Below are 17,400 nucleotides of genomic sequence, written 5' to 3'. Positions count from 1 at the left end.
ATTGGATGAGTCACAGCAGGCTTTTGTTTACAGCCCATGTGCGATGTAAACATGAAAACAAAAGGCCACCCTTTGAAGTTGTAGCTAATTACTGTAAGAAATACACAGCACTGAATACTTTACATTTCTTTCTACCTGAAATATATATATATCAAATTGCAATTTTATATACAGCTGTTAATGGACATAAAACCATAAGGCAACAATACACACACACACACACACACACACACACACACACACACACACACACACAGTAATGTGTGCTCTGTTGTCAAACCTAGAATGAATACCATAAGTTTAATTGATTATACACCCATGCACTGAAATGTAAATGGGAAAAAGAACAAATAATGGTGGCGCAATTGCTAGCAATGAGGAATAATGTATATGGCAATAGACTTGTGTAACAAGGTAAATAACTTTATTGGTATATCTGCTTTGTTCTGTCTTGTTATACAGGGATGTCTGAGTTTAACAGCGAGTTTAACATTGAAGAGGCTGTGGATGATGTTGAGGATGAGGACTATGAGGAGCAGCCGGAGCAGCCAGAGCAGCCAGAGCCTCATCAATGCAGGTCATCCTTCAAGGATGGCCTGAAATGGCTTTTTAGTTCACCCAAATATAACGTGAGTTTTTTTTTTTGTTCCGTCATACATTTCTTTTATTTTCCATTAGTGGAAGGGCTCCAATATTATATCACATGTGTAATTAATCAAGAATGGGTTACCAGCATGTGATCATAGTAAGCAGGGCTTTTAATGGTCTCCTCTTTTCTAAAAAAAATCACCTAGTGTGCGGCCAGCCTTGGGAGTCTACCCATAAAAATGCATGTTTAGTAATGTGCGTTGCATTTTTAACCGGTTAAGGCCCGGACAAATATGCAGGTTAAGGACCTTGTTGGGATCGGCCTATTAAGTTACCCTGGTGTTGTCTAGGAGTGCAGTGACAGGAACAGTTAATGAGCGAAAGTCCAGACAGTGAAATAAATGGTTTTCCAATGCTTTATTTATCATGGCCAACATCAACATTAGTTAAAGTGGAGTTCCACCCATAAATATAACATTACATCAGTAGTTTTAAAAAAATGTCATTAGTCCTTTACGAATTTTTTTTTTTTTTTAGATGCCTTCAAAGTGTTGTTGCTAGGCAGAATAGTTAATCTTCCCACTTCCTGCGCCTAGGTGCTTAATGCTTCCTAACCTACACCGCACAGACTCCTGGGAATGTAGTGGGTGTAACTTTCCAGGAGTCTGTCCCAGTCTCAAAGAATCATGTGACTTGGACAGCACAGGTGCTGAAACCTGATCTTACACTGCTTGTGCAGCACTGAGCATGTGCGTGATCTGCAAGGCTGAAATCCAGGAAGTCATACAGTCTGGCTTCATGATGCCCACACTTAAGATGGCCCCAGTCAATTTCTATTTTATAAAGTGTCTAAATGCTGTAACAACCTAACAAAACGGACCTTAGTTTACAGACTAACTTTACTAGAATACATTAAGCTTGTGTATTACAGGGGTATTTATATTTAAAAAGTGAAATTGTGGCCGGAACTCCGCTTTAAGGGAAGAACAGGTTGATGAGGAAGACAGAGAACTTGCGGTATCAGGCCTGGATATGGATAGGACAATCTTGTCCCCAGTAATAACAACTTCAGTGTTCGTTGCCACTTCTACTTGAGTGGGTAAAGTGCCCACGGACAGGCCTCTCACACAGACCTGGCAGCCGAGGTGTCACTTAGGATTTTGCTGGGAGGAACAGATCTCTCTCACAGATCCGGCTCTAGGGCCCCTGCCACAGGCCAATTCGTTTAAGCGAGCTAGGTGGAAAATTTGAGCGAATCCTCCCAGTAGATTTTCAGTATAGGTCACCCGGTGACAGCAAAGAGTACCTGTCAGCATTCCGGTCACCAGATCAAGCCCTGTTGGACAACCTGCCTCCGGGTCCTCCTCAAGCCGATCCCCCCAATCGAATGACACCCAGCCTGGGATCCTCTCAATAGAACCGGGAACCCAGTAAGACACTGGGGTCCCCTTTCACCTCCGGATGAGGTTCCGTGTAGCCTGCAACTCCGGCCAGACGGGCCCTGCTGGCGGGGTCCATGGATGCGCGCACCCTGAAGGTGGATGCCGCACCTGGAACCGGGACCCCGCGAAGACTAAAAAAGCACATGACACCTGTCACAGATATACTCCCCCCCAGCATGCCCCGCAAGGGAAAAACTCCTCCAATTGGCTGCTAGGGAAGAACTTGTTCTGCCAGAAACCCCTCTGGTGTCAGCTGACGACCAGGGATGGCACCACATCCCTGAAGCACAGACCGACCCAGCGGACACCTTCTGGAATGACAGAAGTCCCAAATTTGAACAAATTACCGAATGGGAGTAACGTAACTCTCCCATTCCCACTAACTTTAGCGTAGGGGGGGCGCTACACCCCTTTTAGCGATTCGGAACTGCGTTGCTAATTGCGCGGTCGTGCGACGTGGCTCCCAAACAAAATTGGCGTCCTTTTTTTCCCACAAATAGAGCTTTCTTTTGGTGGTATTTGATCACCTTATTTTTTGCGCTATAAACAAAAATAGAGCGACAATTTAGAAAAAAATCTATATTTTTTACTTTTTGCTATAATAAATATCCCCCAAAAAGATATAAAAAAAACATATTTTTAACTCAGTTTAGGCCGATACGTATTCTTCTACCTATTGTTGGTAAAAAATTCTCGCAATAAGCGTTTATCGATTTGTTTGTGCAAACATTTTTGAGTTTATAAAATAGGTGATAGTTTTATGGCATTTTTATTAATATTTTTTTTTTACTACTAATGGCGGCGATCAGCGATTTTTCTCTTCCGTTCATGGACGGACACAGCAGCATCTTGACCTTAGTGTATTATCCTTCTGCTCGGAGGTTGACTAGGCAGAAAAACAGCATGTTAAAAACACATCACACAGTACAGTACCGCACAGGAGCAGGTTCAGGGGTTTTACTCCAATCTGTTTGTGGTCCCCAAGAAGGAAGGTGTCCATCCAATCCTGGATCTCAAGGCCCTCAACTGCTTTGCCAGAGTGCAAAGGTTCTTGATGGAGTCGGTTCGCTCTGTTGTCGCGGCTCTCTATCCGGGGGATTTCCTGGCGTCCTTGGATATCAAGGACGCATACTTGCATATCCCCATATGCTCCAAGCATCAGAGATTTCTGCGCTTTGCGGTCGGGAAGACCACTTTCAATTTGTGGCCCTCCCTTTCGGCCTAGCCTCGGCACTGAGGGTTTTCACCAAGGTGCTTGCCCCGATTCTGGCCCTGATGAGGCAGCGTGGAATCGCTATTGTAGGCTACCTCTATGACCTTCTTCTGAGAGCCTCTTCAGGCTCAGAATTGGAGGAAGATGTGTCTATCACCTGCCAGACCCTCCGGGAATTCGGTAGGCTGCTAAATGTTCAGAAGTTGGTGTTGGTACCGTCTCAATGCCTAGAATACCTGGGGCTGGTCCTGGATTCCTCAGAGGCAAGAGTTTTTCTTCCAATGACGAAACTACACACACTGGGGGCTACGGTGCAGTGGTTGGCTACCCAGAAATGTTTGTCGCTTCACTTTTGCATGCGAGTCCTGGTTCTCATGGTGGCCTCCTTCGAGGCGGTGTCGTATGCGCAATTTCACACTCGAGTGTTACAGATAGAAATTCTGTTGCGTTGGGACAAGTGCCCTTTGTCTCTGGATTGTCAGATCCGGGTGAGTCACCCGGTCAGGTCTTCCCTAGTGTGGTGGCTGACGTCTCCAGTTCTTCGGGCCGGGAAGTCGTTTCTTCAGTATCACTGGACGGTGGTCACGACGGACGCCAGCCTCACCGGCTGGGGAGGAGTGTGGGGAGTTCAGTTGGCCCAGGGGCGCTGGACTCAGGAAGAATCCATCCTGCCGATCAATGTCCTGGAACTCCGGTCAATCAGGCTGTGCCTCTCCAAGTGGTCTCTAAGACTACAAGGTCGCCCGGTCAGGATCCAGTCGGACAACGCCACGGCTGTGGCATATGTCAATCATCAGGGGGGCACAAGGAGGTCGCTCACATCCTCAGGTGGGCCGAACGGAATGTACCAGCTCTATCAGCCGTGTACATTCCGGGCGTACAGAACTGGCAGGCAGACTACCTAAGTCGCCAAACGCTAGACCAAGGAAAGTGGTCGCTACACCCAGACTTGTTTCAGAGTCTGTGTCTAAAATGGGGCACGCCAGACGTGGATCTCCTGGCGTCGCGGCTCAATCGAAAAGTGTTGCAGTTCGTGGCCAGGTCAAAAGACCCGTGGGTGGACGTGTCAGACGGGTTGGTGGCGCTGTGGGGTCAATATCGACTAATCTATGCCTTTCCTCCTCTGAAGCTTCTTCCTCATCTGCGTGGAAGCCGAAGGGATTCCGACGATCCTAATTGTTCCAGATTGGCCTCGCAGTCCCTGGTACGCCGATCTGGTGCATCTGGTGGCAGATGTTCCTTGGCGCCTGCCACTGCGAGAGGACCTTCTGTCGCAGGGTCCCATTTTTCATCCTGCTTTACTAGCATGGCTATTGAAAGCCAGGTGCTGAGGGACCGAGGTCTGTCGGACTCGTTGATCTCTACCATGCTGCGGGCGCGGAATTCTACTTCCCGGAAGATTTACCATCGTACGTGGAAGGCTTGCATCTCTATGTGTGAGGAGATGAAGTGGCATCCCCGTGCATATTCAGCGACCCTTGGTGGCACACTCTCTAATGCAGCCGTCACTAAATGGCGGCCCGCGGTCCGAGTCCGGCCCGGGTGGCGCTGATGCCCGGACCACCATGCCGCCAGTATAATTTTCAATTTCAGCGTTGGTTTGCTGGGGCCGCGGGTTTCCCCAGCAACCAGTGACGCTGAGAGCGGAGAAGACAAGCTTGCACTCACGGGCCGCGAGTAGGGGCGTGACGTCACGTGCGTGCCCCGACCCCTGCTGCTTGTGGGTCCACTCCTGGCTCTCCTTGCGAGATTGGGGCGTGATGTCACGTGCGCGCCCCGCCCCCTGCTACTTGCGTTTCCCGGGCTCTCCTTATCGCGCAGCTTCCGCCCATCTTGCATGCAAAATATGTGACAAGTGTTGCTCTTAAAAAAAAAATATGCCCATCAGTGTCCCTTAACAAAAAAAATTTGCATCAGCATGCCCCTTAACATAAAATAAGCGTCACGCTTATGGGCACCTTTTATGTTAAGGGGCACTCTGATGGGCACATTTTATTTTAATTATTTTAAGGGGTACGCTGATGGGTATATTTTGTGTTAAGGGGCCCTCTGATGGGCGCAACAAAATTCGTCCATCAGTGTGCCCCTTAACAAAATATGCTCATCAGTGTGCACATTAAAAATATACCCATCAGCGTGCCCCTTAAAATAAAATTCGTCCATCAGAGTGACCCTTAACATAAAAAAAAGGTTAATTAGTTGTCACTAATGGGCAGATTTGTTATTGTGTACACTGCTGGGCATATATCATTAATGGTCACGCTGATGGGCACCTTTTTTTTATGTTAAGTGTTTTATGTTCCACCACTGCACGTGCAGTGGTGGAACGCACCTTTGGCCTCCTGAAGTCCCGTTTCAAATGGCTGGATAAGTCTGGGGGTACCCTGTTGTATTCCCCAAACTTTGTGTGCCAGATCATCGGTGCATGTTGTATTCTGCACAACTTCGCCATGAGAAAGGGCATGGAGATTGAGCTACGTGATGACCTGACCCCCCAACCAGACAATCCCCCCCCCAAGAAACTCTACCCGGTCTACTGAGGGAACAGCAGTCAGGAGTTGTCTCGTGGAACGTCTCTTTGCACGTTAAACACACACATTAATCATGTCACAAGTAGAATGCACGCTTGCACACCACTGTGGTCCCTAGCACACACACCCCACATGCACCAAAAATTGGATTAGACCCAAGGATACCGCACGGTATTAGGGAGCAGCAACGCTGCGCCAAGGCTCCAACTATGTTGCTGTACATTCATACACCTTTCACATGGTAGAGGGTGACACCCCTTTTCCAGCAGGAGTGACACCCCCCCCCCCCATTCACACACCAGTCACACTGTAGTATACACTCCTCACCGTGTGTAGGGACTACAAAATAAACAAGAAAACTCAAACTTTGAGCATAAAATAAAACAAATAAGCTCATAATATGAGCATAATAAAAATAAAACAAATAAGCTCATAATATGAGCATAATAAAAATAAAGCAAAAAAGCTCATAATATGAGCAGAAATCGATATTTCAAAAAAAAAAAAATGATCCGCAGGAAAATTATCTTTTTTTCCATTTTGACATCCTGGTGCCAAGGGTGCCCCGGCTCTGGCTCCTCAGTCGGCGTGGTGGAGCGTGGGCTGAGGATGGAGCCTGGGCTGAGGATGGAGCCTGGGCTGAGGATGGAGCCTGGGCTGAGGATGGAGCCTGGGCTGAGAATGGAGCATGGGGTGGGGATGGAGGGGGGGGAGGAGCAGCATCCCCTACTTGGTCACTCCTGGCAGGTGGTGCCTGCCTGCCCTCCATGGCGTTGGCCAGGCGGGTGAGCACACAGTTTGTTTGTGCCAGCATCCGAAGCTGCCAGGTGGTATTGTTCTGCTGGTGCCGCTGGGTTAGTCTCCCCTCCTCCCGCACAGCGGCAGTGTTGGCCTCTACCGCCCCTGCCAACCTGCTCACCTCCGCTGTCAGCAAAGCTGTGGCGCTCTGCTGCTCCACCATGCAGGTGACCATGGCCAGACAGTTGGAGCTCACTTCCTCCAGGCTCTGAGTCTTTTTTCCCCAGCTCCGCATGCAGGGTGAGGGCCTGCTGTACTGAGGAGTAGGAGGCCAGGCTGTCCGCCACCCGCCTCAAGTCTCCCACCATGGCCCCTATATGGCGTGTCTGCCGGCCCTGTTCCTCCTGCAGCCCTTCTCGGAGGCCTGAGGGTACACCCCTCGTTTTAAATAGAGCCTTCCTGGGAGGAGAGGCTGGGGCCCGTACTGAGGAAGAAGAAGGGGAGGGGGCTGGCCTGGAGGGGGCGACACTGGATGGAGGGACACTGGAGGGGGCGACACTGGTGGGAGGGACACTGGAGAGGGCGACACTGGTGGAAGGGACACTGGAGGGGGATGACGTGATGGTCGGGGAGGTGGTGGGGAGGTCAGGGATGGTGGGATCCTCCTGGAGGTAGATAGAGTCCTCCTTGTGGAGGTCAATAGACTCCTCCACCACTTCCTCCTCCATAGATGGCCTATGGGCGCTCTCCTCCTCCACCAACATGGCCAGGATCTCCATGGGGGCTGACTGGACCCCATGATGATGTGGGGATGGCGTGGGTCGCCCTGCAGCCGACGACGGCCCAGCTTCATCCTCAACATCTGTGGATGACACAAAAAACACATGTTGGTGGAGCCACACACTTGTCACATGTTCCCGTCTACCCCCTCCCATGATACACACCAAATAGGAGATAAAACACACTTACCTATCCCCAAGTCCCCAACAGTGGAGTCATAGCCTGGGACTCCCTCCACCTGCTCCTGCGACAAACTTTGTGCGATAACCTCCTCCTCCGCACTCAAAAGCAATGGGCAGGCTGGTCCTCCTCCCGTGCCCCTGGCATGTTTGCGTATTATGACAAGTTTGTCACGGACCCGACGCCGCATGTCGTTCAGTTTCTTTTGAATCTCCTCCCATGTCCTCTCCTCATTCCCGATCGCATTGATGTCCAGCGTGATGGCTTCAAAGATAGCCCTCCTTTGGGCTATGGTGGTGTTTTTCTGCTGGGCACCATACAGGGCAGCATTATGCTTAGTGAGTGCCGCCAGCATGACCTCCATCTCTGAGGAATTAAAATTATTTTTCCTCTTTTTGGGGCAAAATTACCTTGCTCAGGGGGGGGTGAAAAAAGCAGGATGTAATTTTGCGCAGGACCTGCGCATGTCTGCCCCTATTTATTTGCTCTGCGTAAGCAAGTGGGCCGGCGTAGCCCAGGAAGTAGGACAGGCGCAGTTGCACGCATGCGCACATGGAAGCGTTCGATCTGCGCATGCTCCGTCGAGGATACGCCGGGCGTAAGCCACTGCTGAACGGTCAGCCCATCATTTGCATAGGGGCACACCCACTTTCACTTGCGCAGGCTTGCGCCCTCAAATTTACCTTACGCAGGTGCAAATTTACGCAAAAAGGCATCCTGGATCAGGTGGCAATCTCACACGATTGCGCCGGCGCAGCGCAATTGAGCTGCGCTACGCATGCGTAAGAAATGTGCAAATCTACCTGAATCTACCCCAGTATAAATAGCTTGTTGTGTAACAACATAAGCCAGTGCGGGTGTTTCAGAAGAAAACATTGTTGAACATTAGCAGATGGCAGAAATTAATCTGCCTATGTGGTGGTATTTGGGGAATGTCAGAATGACCACCATGAAAGTTATGGAAAGACTAGAAGGGACCACAAAACGGTTATAAAACGAAGGTAAGTATATGTACAGTGCGTATGAAGAACACAACTAAATGTTCGAGATGAATGAAAAAGTGCAAAAGGGGAGGGAAAGGGAAAAGGGGAGGGAAAGGGAAAAGGTAAACACGGGAGAAAAGAGAAGAAAAGAAAAAGAACGAAGAGAAAAAGGGGGAGAAAAAGCGGAACTGATGTATAAGCAAGCAGATAGACAGATAGCCGTGGCATACGCTCTGCATTAATCATAATAATAAGAGACGTCCCATTGGAAGTTTAACCCCTTAGGAATCCTGGTATTTAAAAGAAAAATCCAAAACACTTCGCGTCTACACAGCAACCTAAATTTGTCACCTCCTCTGACAGGACGAGTAATTTTTTCCATGCCCTGTATATGGAGACTGGACGTGTCCTTAAAATGGACTAAGTTCCAGTGCCTGGCTACATTGGTGTTGTGGTCTTTCTCTATATCATAGAGATGATCATAGAGTCTGTCTTTCAACCTCCTAATCATGCGACCCACATATTGAACATGGCACATGTCACAAGTAGGGTTGAGCGAACCTGAACTGTAAAGTTCGGGTTCGGTACGGACTTTCGGTTTTTCCCGAACCCGAATAGTTGGAAAAAGTCCGGGTTCGGGTTTGGAGTTCGGGTATGTTTTGGCGCGCTGCACGGCAGCCAATCGCCATTCGTTTTACTACTGTGACTGGGAACTGATCACAGCCATGCCTACTTATGGCATGGCTGTGATTGGCCAGTGCAGCATGTGACCCATCATGTGACCCGCCTCTATATTAGATAGAGGCACACAGCACAGATCGTCACTCTGCTTCACTTATGATAGGGAAAGGCTGCTGAATCTGCTGCTTAGGGACAGTGTTAGGTGTATCCTGCTCCAGAAATCTCAAGAAGCACACTTTATTTCTTTGATATCTGCATCATCTTATGGTATCTGGCTCGTTGTCACTGTGCTTCACTTATGATAGGGAAAGGCTGCTGAATCTGCTGCTTAGGGACAGTGTTAGGTGTATCCTGCTCCAAAAATCTCAAGAAGCACACTTTATTTCTTTGATATCTGCATCATCTTATGGTATCTGGCTAGTTGTCACTGTGCTTCACTTATGATAGGGAAAGGCTGCTGAATCTGCTGCTTAGGGACAGTGTTAGGTGTATCCTGCTCCAGAAATCTCAAGAAGCACACTTTATTTCTTTGATATCTGCATCATCTTATGGTATCTGGTTCGTTGTCACTGTGCTTCACTTATGATAGGGAAAGGCTGCTGTTGCTGCTTAGGGACAGTGTTAGTTGTATCCTGCTCCAGAAATCTCAACAAGCACTCTTTATTCCTGTGACATCTGCTGTGCTTCATATAGTTTAGGAATTTTGTTCAGCTATAGGGGCAGTCAGCAATATATAGGTGACTCTGAATATTTCAACAGCACTGCACCTGCCACCACCTGTTCACCTGTGATATACTGTGTTTTTTTGTCAAGTACATAGTTCAGGGACAGGTTCCAGAAATGTTTCTATAGGGCCAGTCAGCAATCTATAGGTGACTCTGAATATTTCAACAGCACTGCACCTGCCATCACCTGTTCACCTGTGATATACTGTGTTTTTTGTCAAGTACATAGTTCAGGGACAGGTTCCAGAAATGTTCCTATAGGGGCAGTCAGCAATCTATAGGTGACTCTGAATATTTCAACAGCACTGCACCTGCCACCACCTGTTTACCTGTGATATACTGTGTTTTTTTTGTCAAGTACATAGTTCAGGGACAGGTTCCAGAAATGTTCCTATAGGGGCAGTCAGCAATCTATAGGTGACTCTGAATATTTCAACAGCACTGCACCTGTCCCCTGTGATATACTGTCTGTGCAGTACATTGTTTAGGGCTGGCTTCCTGCTTATTGCTATAGGTAGAGAAATATATAGGTGAATCTCTGCCTATTTCACCAGCTTACACTATTTTTGTATTTAAAATTTCTCAAAATTAGGGCAAGACCCTAAATGTGAGAAATATATAGGTGAATCTCTGCCCATTTCACCAGCACCCCGCCTGTCCCCTGTGATATACTGTCTGTGCATTACATTGTTTAGGGCTGGCTTCCTGCTTATTGCTATAGGTAGAGAAATATATAGGTGAATCTCTGCCCATTTCACCAGCACTCCACCTATCCCCTGTGATATACTGTCTGTGCAGTACATTGTTTAGTGCTGGCTTCCTGCTTATTGCTATAGGTAGAGAAATATATAGGTGAATCTCTGCCTATTTCACCAGTTTACACTATTTTTGTATTTAAAATTTGTCAAAATTAGGGCAAGAACCTAAATTTGAGAAATATATAGGTGAATCTCTGCCCATTTCACCAGCACTCCGCCAGTACATTGTTTAGGGCTGGGTTCCTGCTTCTTGCTATAGATAGAGAAATATATAGGTGAATCTCTGCCTATTTCTCTGCCAAAATTCCTCAAAATTAGGGCAAGACCCTAAATTTGAGAAATATGAGGAAAACGTCAAATAAGGGACGTGGCCGCGGTCGTGGTGTTGCTGGTGGAGCTCCTGTTACAGGGAGAGGACGTGGTCGATCTGTGCCAGCTACAAGCACAAGTGAAACATCTTTCTCAGGTGCGAGTAGCCGACAGAGCCTGCAGCGGTATTTGGTTGGGCCTAATCCAGCTCTACGAATGTTGAGGCCAGGAGCAGAACAGGCGGTAGTAGATTGGGTTGCTGACATGGTGCCTCCAGTTCCTTCACATTGTTTTCCAACCAGTCTTGTGCTGAAAGTTCAGAGTTGGCGCCTGCAGCCGATGTCCACCATCAGTCTTTCACCTCACCCCCTTGCAAATCAGCCAAGCAGTCTGAGCCCCAAAGCATGCAGCAGTCTCTCCTTCTTTTTGATGAGTCTGTTAGCATGTGTTCCCAGGGCCATCCACCTAGCCCAGCCCCAGAAGGGGAAGAGATTGAGTGCACCGATGCCCAACCACTTATATTTCAAGATGAGTACATGGGGGGACCATCACAGCACGTCTTGGATGATGATGAAACACAGTTGCCAACTGCTGGTGCTTTTGCAATTGTGCAGACCGACAAGGAGGGCAGTGTTGAAGACTGGGTGGAAGATGATGTGCAGGACGATGAGGTCCTCGACCCGACATGGAATCAACCTCATGCAGGTGACCCGTGTAGTTTGGAGGAAGAGGCGGTGGTCGCACAGAGCCACCAGCACAGCAGAAGAGGGAGCAGGGTGCCTGTTGGAAAAGTTTTCTATGTGCATTGTGTGACTATTTATAAAAATGTAAAATGGAGTCCAGTTTCTGTAATGGCTTCTAAGGACACGTTGCTTTAGCTCTTGTTCTATTGTTTGTTTTACTTCCTTAAATCAAAAGTTGTAAAGAGACACTGTGATTGGCAATAAAGCTGTTTGCGTCATGAGCCACCGGTGGTCTTTAAGCCAATAGTACACTTTCTGTTGACCATATAAGAAGGTCATACACCTCGTGTCTGTATGGGACTTTTTGCTTTTTCACGTAGCATGTAGACTTCCATCCAGTTATACCGGTGTAACTGAAATAAAGCTATCTTGCTTCTGGAACACTTGAAGTTTGACTGATCACAGGGGAAGAATTATCCTATCAGTGCCAAAGCAGAGCGTCCGTCCCCTAGACAGTACGCCTGCTACTGCCCAACGCAGCAAGGGACCGAGCACACCAAAGCCAGGTCCAAGGAGTTCCCTAGCTTGGCAGTTCTTCACACAATGTGCTGATGACAAGACATGCGTGGTTTGCACATTGTGCAATCAGAGCCTGAAGCGAGGCATAAACGTTCTCAACCTGAGCACAACCTGCATGACCAGGCATCTAAGTGCAAAGCACGAGCTGCAGTCGAGTAGACACCTCAAAAACCAAGAAAGGTCTCTGGTTGCCTCCTGCTTCCTCTTCTGCATCAGTCTCGGGCCTCTCTGCCTCTTCATCCACCTCCGTAGTGACAGTGCCACCTGACACCCCTCAATTAGAGGACCGGCAAGCAACACTACCACCTGGGTCACCAAACATCTCCACAATGTCCCATGGAAGCATTCAGCTCTCCATCTCCCAAACACTGGAGCGTAAGAGGAAGTACCCCTCTACCCACCCGCTATCCCTGGCCCTGAATGCCAGCATTTCAAAATTACTGGCCTTTGAAATGCTGTCATTCCGTCTGGTGGAGACGCAGAGTTTTAAAAGCCTGATGGCATTGGCTGTCCCACAGTACGTCGTGCCCAGCCGCCACTACTTTTCCAGGCGAGCCATCCCTTCCCTGCACAACCAAGTGGAGGACAAAATCAGGTGTGCACTGCGCAACGCCATCTGTGCCAAGGTCCACCTAACTACGGATACGTGGACCAGTAAGCACGGTCAGGGACGTTATATCTCCCTAACAGCGCACTGGGTAAATGCAGTGGCGGCTGGGCCTGAGGCGGATAGCAGTTTGGCGCATGTCCTTCCACCACCGAGGATTGCAGGGCGCTTCAGTTTGCCTCCTGTTCCTAACTCCTTCTACTCCGCTCCCTCATCCTCTACCGCCTCCTCATCCAGTCAGCGTAACAAATTCACCACCAACTTCAGCACAGCCATGGGTAAACGCCAGCAGGCAGTTTTAAAACGTTCCTGTTTGGGGGAAAAACCACACACCGCGCAGGAGTTTTGGAGGGACATGGAACAACAGACCGATGAGTGGTTGGCATCAGTGAGCCTCAAGCCGGGCCTGGTGGTGTGCGATAACGGGCGAAATCTCGTAGCAGCTCTGGGCCTAGCCGGTTTGACGCACATCCCTTGCCTGGCGCATGTGCTGAATTTGGTGGTGCAGAGTTTCCTGAGAACTTACCCCGATATGCCACAGCTGCTGCAGAAAGTGCGGGCCGTCTGTGCGCACTTTCGGCGTTCTCACCCTGCTGCTGCTCGCCTCGCAGCGCTGCAGCGTAACTTCGGCCTTCCCGCTCACCGCCTCATATGTGATGTGCCCACAAGGTGGAACTCCACCTTGCACATGCTGGCCAGACTGTGCGAGCAGCAGCAGGCGATAGTTGAGTTCCAGCTGCAGCACGCACGCGTGAGTCGCTCTGCGGAACAGAACCACTTTACCACCAATAACTGGGCCTCCATGCGAGACCTGTGTGCTTTGTTGCGCTGTTTTCGCACATTATGACAGGTGCTGATTACTGGGTGGCCACGCTGCTGGATCCCCGTTGCAAGGACAATGTACCGTCCTTAATCCCCTCACTGGGGCGTGAACGCAAGATGCGCGAGTACAAGCGCACGCTGGTAGACGCGCTGCTGGTGCAATTCCCACCTGGCAGCGGGGGCACAGTGGAAGCAGAAGGCGAAGGCAGAGGAGGAAGAAGAGGTCGCCAACGCAGCAGGGGCACCGCCAGAACCTCAGAAGGCAGGGTTAGCAAGGCCGAAATGTGGAAAAGCTTTGTCAGCATGCCACAACAAACAGCACCACCAGCTGATATGGAACGTTTTAGCAGGAGGCAGCATTTCAGCAACATGGTGGAGCAGTATGTGTGCACACGCCTACACGTACTGAATGACGGCTATGCCCCCTTAAACTTCTGGGTCTCCAAATTGGGCACATGGCCTGAGCTTGCCCTTTACGCCTTGGAGGTGCTGGCCTGCCCTGCGGCCAGTGTATTGTCTGAACGTGTACTTAGCACGGCAGGGGGCGTTATCACAAACCAGCGCAGCCGCCTGTCCAGAGCCAATGTGGACAAGCTCACGTTCATTAAAATGGACCAGGCATGGATCCCACAGGACTTGTCCGTACCTTGTGCAGAATAGACACCGGGCCGGCCTTACCCAGCCATTGTTTTTTTTCGGATCTTTCTAGGGTTGCCATCTCATCCCTTTAAAAGCAAAAACATATTAATTACACAGGTTCTCTGGCTGATTAAGTTGCTGCTAATTAAACTCACTTGGTGCCTTATCGACAGTAAATTAGCCCCAGAACCTGTGTAATTACTCTGTGTTCTGGTTTAAGGGGATGAGGTAGCAACCCTAGATCTTTCTCACTCTTTTGGGGTTTACCCTAATTTAAAAAATACATATATTAAAAACCAAAACCTGCTGTGTTAGCTACCTCCTCCTCCACCGCCGCTTCTACCTACACCGCCACATCCACCTCAACCTCCTAATACATATGGACCTCGTCCTCCTAGGTCGAAATGATTTTATTTTTTTTATGTAATTTTATGTTATTTTGAGTTATTTCCCTATCCACATTTATTTTAAGAGTACTTGCCATGCTGTTCCCGACATTTTGCAATTTTTTATTTTTATTTTTTTATGCCATTTTGAGTTATTTCCCTATCCACATTTATTTTCAGAGTACTTGCCATGCTCTTCCCGACATTTTGCTGCCATTTGCAGCCCTCCAGCCCTTTCCCTTAGTTTTTTAGAGACATTTTTGTAGTTAAAAGTCTGGGTCCCCATTGACTTCAATGGGGTTCGGGTCAAAGTCCGGGTTCGGTCCCGAACCCCAACTTTTTTTTCAAAGTCCGGGTTCGGGTCGGGAACCCGGACATCCAGGTGTCCGCTCAACTCTAGTCACAAGTAATGACATACACAAGGTACATAGTGTTGCAGTTAATGAACTGCTTGATGTCACTATCCTTATTACATAATTGGGAATGCACTAAAGGCCCAGGGGTAATGTATTTGCAATACCTACAACCCCCTATGCCGCATTTATAGGTACCCTTAAACGTCAACCAATTGTCACGATTTATTTTGGTTTGGAATAAGCTAGGAGATAAAATGCCTCCTAAAGAGGGGGCTCTACGGCTAACTGCTTTTATACCCTTAGCCAAAATAGATTGATAGGTTGTATCATTATACAGAACAGGGAGGTATTTGTTGACAATGTGTCTAATGTTATTAAACTCTGGACTATAAGGGGTAGAGAAGATTGGGATGGTATCACAGAAGGGTGAAGCTTTGTGGAGATTCCTGTTGGAATTTTTATTAACAAGCAAAGACGATCTGGGGATAGATTTTACCCTAAGAAGCGCCTTGTTGATAATTTTGGCAGGATAACCCCTAGCTTTAAACCTAAGAGCCATGTCCAGGGACTCTCGAGTGAAGTCCTCTGAATTGCTGCACAACCGTTTAAGCCTAAGAAATTGGCCAAAGGGGATCCCTTTAATGGTATGCTGAGAATGAGAGGAATCTGCACGCAATAGGGCATTGCCCGCTGTGTCTTTTCTAAATAAACTAGTTGTAATAGAACCATCAGTGCCGGTGAGTCTGACGTCCAAAAAATCAATAGTGATTGGTTGCAGGTTGCCAGTAAAACGTAAATTAAGATTGTTATCATTAAGATGTGACAACCATGTGTCAAGACTGGCAGACTTATCGGAACTAATGAACAGTAAATCGTCTATGTAGCGGCAGAAAAAAACAGTATCCTGACGGCGGGGGCTATTACATCCGAAGATGCGGGACCTCTCCCACCATCCCATGTAGAGGTTGGCCAGGGAGGAGGAAAACTTGGCTCCCATAGAGGCCCCGCATCTTTGGAGGTAATAGTCCCCATCGAACATAAAAAATTGTGAGTGAGTAGGTACTCCAAAGACAAAATAATGAACTCTTGTAAAGCTAGCGAAAACCTGCCCGACTCCTTTAAAAAGTGACTAACGGCCAACAGACCTAAATGATGTGGGATACAGGAATACAGGCTCGCCACATCACAGCTGATCCACCTATATTTATCATCCCATGAAAACCCATCAAATTTCTGAAGGAGCTGTTGAGTATCCCGTACAAAACCTGGGAGCCCGGATACCAGGGGTTGTAACTGACCGTCAACCCATTCCCCCAGTCTTTCATTCAGTGATCCAATACCCGCTACTATTGGTCTCCCTGTTAGGGGATATAGACCTTTATGTACTTTCGGTAAATGATGGAACACTGGAATGACAGGATGACTGGGAAGAAAAAGGCTTTTGTCTGAGTCAGTAATAATACCAGCTTGCACACCTCTGTCAAGAATGACGGTAAGTGCTTTGGTGAATGGCACAGTTGGATCAGATTTAAGAAGCTGGTAAGTATTAGAGTCTGATAATTGACGAACGGCCTCTTCTCTGTACGCTGAAGAATCTAAAACAACAACAGAGCCTCCCTTGTCAGCATTACGAATGGTGATATTAACATCATTTCTCAAAGTGTCCAAGGCTTGTCTCTCTACTGGTGTTAAATTATCGGAAGACTTATCTCTGCGACAGGTACGGGCCAGGTGTGTGAGGTCCCTCTCCACTAGTGATTGGAAAGAATCAAGATCCTTGCCCCTGGACCCCAGTAGATAGAAATTGGATCTCAATTTGAAAGAAATAGTGTTATAATCATCCACCGGGTCCACGGGACATGGATTTGACTCAGTGAACAAGTCTGTAAGATCATTTAATGCGCAGACCTATTTGAAAAGAGAGGGGGACAAGACCAACTCACCTGACCCCGAGCTGTCGGCAGAAATGTTTTCCGGATCCGATGATGGATTGGAAAAATGTTTTTTGAGAGTGATGCCGCGTACACACCATCAATTTATGTGATGAAAAAAAACGACGTTTTTAAAAACGTCACTTTAAATGACCGTGTGTGGGGGAAAACGTTGTTTTATGTCTTGTGAAAAATGACAAAAAAAAAATTGAAGCATGCTTCAATTTCATGTGTCGTTTTTCAAAACGTCATTTTTTACTTCACAGAAATTGACCGTGTGTAGCAAAAAACGTCGTTTAAAACAACGTTTTTACACCAGCGCATGCCCAGAAGCTAGTTATGAAGCGAGCTTCAATGGAAAAACGTGGTGAACGTAACCTCGCTTTGCTAGAGCATTGTGAAAAAACGATGGTGTGTAGGCAACTTCGTCTTTGAAAATGATGTTTCAAAAACGTCGTTTTATTTCATG

At 48.0% G+C, this 17,400-nt stretch overlaps 1 protein-coding gene across 2 annotated transcripts in view; it reads left to right on the top strand.

Annotated features, from left to right (window-relative positions):
- The first annotated feature begins 434 nt into the window (after positions 1-434).
- Positions 435-17,400, top strand: part of LOC120933357 (voltage-gated hydrogen channel 1-like) — a 64,754-nt gene continuing 47,788 nt past the window's right edge. The window contains exon 1 of one of the 2 annotated variants that reach the window (XM_040346554.1): positions 435-629. In XM_040346554.1, the coding sequence (XP_040202488.1) occupies positions 465-629 (165 nt within the window). In that variant the 5' untranslated portion in view covers positions 435-464. The remainder of the gene's footprint in view (positions 630-17,400) is intronic. The other variant, XM_040346546.1, reaches the window with a different exon arrangement.

This window comes from Rana temporaria, chromosome 1 (genome assembly GCF_905171775.1).
Source record: "Rana temporaria chromosome 1, aRanTem1.1, whole genome shotgun sequence".
NCBI lineage: Eukaryota > Metazoa > Chordata > Amphibia > Anura > Ranidae > Rana > Rana temporaria.
This window is presented reverse-complemented; position numbering and strand designations above follow the sequence as displayed.